At 35.3% G+C, this 5,344-nt stretch overlaps 1 protein-coding gene across 1 annotated transcript; it reads right to left on the bottom strand.

Annotated features, from left to right (window-relative positions):
- Nucleotides 1–477: 477 nt before the first annotated feature.
- LOC144962779 (putative oxidoreductase TM_0325) lies at nt 478–1,877 on the bottom strand. The gene has a single exon (XM_078896021.1). It carries the CDS (start codon nt 1,750–1,752, stop codon nt 952–954), a length of 801 nt encoding a protein of 266 aa, XP_078752147.1. The 5' UTR covers nt 1,753–1,877; the 3' UTR covers nt 478–951.
- Between the last annotated feature and the right edge of the window lie 3,467 nt (nt 1,878–5,344).

The raw sequence follows: 5,344 nt of genomic DNA, 5'->3' as shown, positions 1-5,344 counted from the left end.
TACTATTTGGACGATAGCATTATGTATTTTACTTAAAATATTCATCAGTCTATACTTATAACGCTCGCGGAGTAGACTATAATATTATTAGGCTTCTTTAGCCGTTTGTACAATTTGAACCTGTTTAGTAGGTCTGAGATTAGACAAGCGTAAAAGCAAACATCCTTATCATAAGATTAGGACTTCACTACTAGTAAATAATATAATGTATACGTATTTATATAAATATACCACTGTCTGAGGGCACACAATTCTCGCAGACAGGCCAAGGAAGTTTATCACGGAGAAATCTGACGCCATGTATATAATTATCATATCAAACCAGATTTCAATCCCTTCACATCCTGGAATATGAAGATCAATTCCAGCTTGACATCAACCCGACACACAGCATTAAAGACCAGAGAGACGGCCAGACCGACAAAGAACCCGGCTTCCACAAGAGCTCTTCGCAAAAAAATAAACAAATATTGAGGCTAGACGTCTATGTTTAATTGTTCAATAATGCCATATAACAAAAATCTGTAAATACTTATAAAACAGAATAAATCAGACTAACATTATGTAGCAGGGAAATCATAGGATTTGCAGACCTCTATTATAAGAAACTAAAGTAATAGGGCGATTCTTGTGTAGAAGCTGACTGTCTATGTAAAACGCTCGAGTGGTAGGAGCATTATAACTTAATTTTTTTATTAAATAAAATTTAATCTCCACCTTAGACCACACATTAGAATGATGATGATGATGATAATGATGTCACTAACTTTGAATTCATACCATTGTGGTTTGAACGAGAGTCAACAAAAAATTACGACTGTTTTTGCATGAGTCACAAGTCTATATAGATATCGTTCGTGTCGTATTATTAAAACTATATTTGTGATACTACTCTGCACAGTTTGTTTTTCTCATTCAATTGTCCATGTTGATGAAATCTGAAAAGGATTATTAATAGCAGCCTAAGAATTGTCGAGCGCCGTCCACAATGTTACATTGTCCGGTGACAAATTTCGCCGCGTCCGATGCCAAGAATGCAATAGTGTCTGCGATAGCTTCCGCCGTGACGCACTTCCCGTAAAGAGGATGTTTAGGACTTTCCATTTCAAGCCCTCGCTGTGCTATTTCTTCAACGTTTCCACCATAGTGACGACGCATTCTTGTCGGAAAATATGAAGGATTGACGGCATTCACTCGAATCCCTTTTGGCGCTAAATCTAGAGCTAAGCACCTGGTCATATGATCAACAGTTGCTTTCGTCATTGGATAGACTGAGCGCCCTCGAATTAACACTGTGCTGGAATTGGATGAGACGTTGATAATATTTCCACCAGATTTTTCGAGATATGGCACGGCAGTCTTTATCAAGAAAAAAACCGCTTTAACGTTTGTGTCGAACATTGCGTCAAACATGGCCTCAGTTGTATTTTCGATTCCATTTTCTGGATACACAACTCCAGCGTTAGCTACTAATATATCCAGTTTCTGAAATGTCTCAACTGCCTTGTCTACGGTGGCTTGACGAACTTCAGGTTTCGTGATGTCTCCTATGACAGACGTAAACCGACTAGCGTGTCCGCCACTTGCTTCAACGCATTGAGCAATAGAAGACTTGAGGCGATCTTCATCTCTCCCACACAAAACAACGGAAGCTCCTTTTTTGGCGAACAAAATGGCGGTAGCTTGGCCAAGGCCAGAACTCGCCCCTGTAATGATGACCACTTTATTGGTGAAATCTCCAGAGGTTGTCATGGTTCCGATAGCTTGAAGTCCAAAATACCAAGAAATGAAATGAAGTTCTTTTTCAGACCCCAAGTATTTTTAAAAAATACTACGTAGCGGTGCTGAAAGAGTAAACACGATAGTTCCCCTGCAACAAACAAAAAAAAAAGAAATATAAATTAATTAATTAATTAATTAACAAATTGATTAGTTAATAAAAATCAACAATACCGAAATGACGACATAACACAGCACTTGAACCGTCATACCAATTCCCTTTCCCTATAAGTTATTTTGTCACCAGGTTTTGTTGATAGAATTATTCTTCTAAGGGCACAAAATACCGCCAGTTATGGTTTTATATTTTAACTATATCGTCAACCGTACAGAATTCTCGCCCTTCCTTGATAGATTGTATAGATCGATGAACTGACTATATTCTTTGCTTTGTTTTCCTTTCTTTCTTTTTTTTTTCTTTTTTTTTTTTTTTTTTGGTTTGTTTGTTTTGTTTTGATTTTGTGTTTTATTTGTTTGTTTTCATTACCATAGAATTAATCAATATGAACTATGCACCAGGAGAAATTATATATGAAAACGCATACTTCTCAAGACAAATGAATAACATGACATTAATACAAAGATTGGGTTCGCTAAAAAGCAATATCCTAGTTTTGAGGAAATTTGTTTTCTCTCCAAATGAGGTTGATTTTCAAAAATTAAAAATTATTTCCCCTGAAAAAATCATGCCTGGTATTCAAGAGCTATAGCCATCAAAAGGTCATTGGGTGTAGATATGTGCTTTTTCATTCGTGTTTTCTACTTTTTATTTATTTATTTATTTACTGGTTTGTTTTAAGGTTTTTACGTCGCTTGCAACACATTCACGTCATTTCAACGCCAGTAAAAAAAAAAATAGAGAGGAGAATGGGGTAGTCAGATATTCTAGATTTACAATTGAAAACACACGAGAAAAAGTAAGACAGTGGAGAATTGCTCAATAAATAAAGAACAGATGTAGATTCCAAGAGCACAGTGTAGCCTACCAAGTTTGAAATCACCAAAAAGTCTCATTCAGACACACAACACAGGGTCCCACTAAGGGGAACACACTTAAATGTTTACAAACTATTATATATTTTAAACCAAAAAAAAAATAAATAAAAATAAAAATTATATATATATATATATATATATATATATATATATATATATATATATATATGTGTGTGTGTGTGTGTGTGTGTGTGTACGTGTATCGGCCAAAAATATATGAGTGACTTTATTTATATTTTATATTAGCTCTGTCCAACATTATCTAGCACTCTCGTACCTACAAGTACCCACCAACCTCAATATATATATATATATATATATATATATATATATATATATATATATATATATATATATATATATAATATATATATATATATATATATGTAAGTATCTACATAGCACAGAGATGATTTACAAGGAAAAAGATATATTACCTCCTAACACTTCTTTGACCGTTTCCCCCTCAGCAAAAGACTTCAACAAGGGCCGGGACAAAACCAAGTTGTAATGCCATTTCAAGACAAAGACTGAAAGCAACTCAGAAAGCAGACATATGGGGATAGAAGGTACAGCAAGTACATAACCCCCTGCCCACCATGGGAGATCAAAAGACCCAGCCCAGCTTTTTATTTTTTAACCAGAGGCATTCGCGAGGTGTTCAGCTTCATTTTTATTTCAGGTATCCCGAGTAAGGCTCCTGGGGCCGTTTTCATGAAAGTGGACTAGCGCTTAGTCTTTAATTCTCTCTGACTTTAGTCAAGGACTTGAAAAAATTGGATTTCATGTGAGCTGATTAAGCAAGTCCGAGACTAAAATCACGGCACATTCCGACTAAGTTTGGCCAAGTTTTAGTCATTTGCTGAGGCAAGACTTCATGCTTTAGTCTGAGACTAGTTACTTGGAGACGTCATAGCGTCAACAAGATAGCAGCTATTTTTAGATTGAGTGCACTTCGATTCGGAAAGGAAATACGTCGGTTACGAATGAAAGAGGCAAAAAGTGTCCTGTTGCCATTGACACTGGCTTTTAAAAAAACTATAAGAAAGTGCAGATCATCGAAAGTACACATTTTTGTGAGTAAAAACTAAATATAAAAGGGAATCTATCGGTTCGGAGTTGAGAGTGAACAGAGACTCCGAAATCGAAGGGTTTGCGTCAAAGAACAACCACAACAAATAATTAGACATTAGTATAGTGGAGACAAAAGTTATTCTGTTGACATTGCAATTGGCTGAAATAATGTTTAATCAGAACACACTTTCTCTTTTTGTGTAATTATTTATTTTTGTTTGTTTTGTTTTTGTTTTGTTTTTTGTTTTGTTGTCGGTTTTTCTTTTGTTGTTGTTGTTGTTTTTTGGGGTTTTTTTGTTTTGTTGTTTGTTTGTTTTTTTTTTTTTGTTTTTTTTTTTTTTTTAGTTCAATTTCTTTGAGTTTCAATCTCGGTGTTCGTTGTCTCAGTCAAACTGCCATTGGCCTAAAAATAGAATTGACATCGACGATGGACATCATTGCAATCCAGTCAACAGTCAATATCACGTGTGTTTCTAATTTCCTCTTTGTAAATCTTTCGCATAGTAAGTATGAAGGCGTGTGTATCTTTCCTGCCTTAGTGTTGTAGAGAGGTGGTGTTACCCGCACAAAATAGCCGAATTAGTCACCGTCCGTACAACGCCCACTTCTATGAGAGTGACCAGCTTGTCCGAGACTGGAAAAGCGTTCATGAAATCCGATTTTTAGACACTTGCTTCGCTTGGGATTAAGACTAGCTAGTCATTTACTAGACTAGTAAATTACAAAATCTAGTCCTCGCTTGCATATTGTGTCGCACTTACATACTATTATCTATCAAGATAAATCACACTCGCTGTTGTGCATCAAATACGCCCCTCATTATGAGATCTCTAATACAGTTTTTAATATATTACTACTATTATCATCATCATCATCATCATCATCATCATCATCATCATCATCATCATCATCATCATCATATCATCATCATCATATCATCGTCGTCGTCATCATCATCATCATCATCATCATATCGTCGTCGTCATCATCATCATCATCGTCGTCGTCATCGTTATTATTATTATTATTAGTAGTAGTAGTAGTAGTAGTAGTAGTAGTAGTAGTAGTAGTAGTAGTAGTAGTAGTAGTAGTAGTAGTTGTTGTTGTTGTTGTTGTTGTTGTTGTTGTTGTTGTTGTTGTTGTTGTTGTTGTTGTTGTTGTTGTTGTTGTTGTTGTTGTTGTTGTTGTTGTATAGTAGTGTTAGTAGTAGTAGTAGTAGTAGTAGTAGTAGTAGTATTGTAGTAGTAGATAGTAGTAGTATAGTAGTAGTAGTAGTAGTAGTAGTAGTAGTAGTAGTATAGTAGTAGTAGTAGTAGTAGTATAGTAGTAGTAGTAGTAGTAGTAGTAGTAGTAGTAGTAGTAGTAGTAGTAGTAGTAGTAGTAGTAGTAGTAGTAGTAGTAGTAGTAGTAGTAGTAGTAGTAGTAGTAGTAGTGTCCAGTGGCATAGGGCCTTATCTCTATATGAATGACTTTGACTGAGCTCGATTAACCTTGA

This window comes from Berghia stephanieae, chromosome 1 (genome assembly GCF_034508935.2).
Source record: "Berghia stephanieae isolate SIO BIC M18660-M18661 chromosome 1, UCSD_Bste_1.3, whole genome shotgun sequence".
In the NCBI taxonomy this organism is placed as follows: Eukaryota; Metazoa; Mollusca; class Gastropoda; order Nudibranchia; family Aeolidiidae; genus Berghia; species Berghia stephanieae.
The sequence above is the reverse complement of the archived record's forward strand: the minus strand, read 5'-3'. Positions and strand labels throughout refer to the sequence as shown.

Bases quoted from the DNA above. Each gene is read 5' to 3' on its own strand.
- LOC144962779 (XM_078896021.1), bottom strand. From the start codon at position 1,752: ATGACAACCTCTGGAGATTTCACCAATAAAGTGGTCATCATTACAGGG.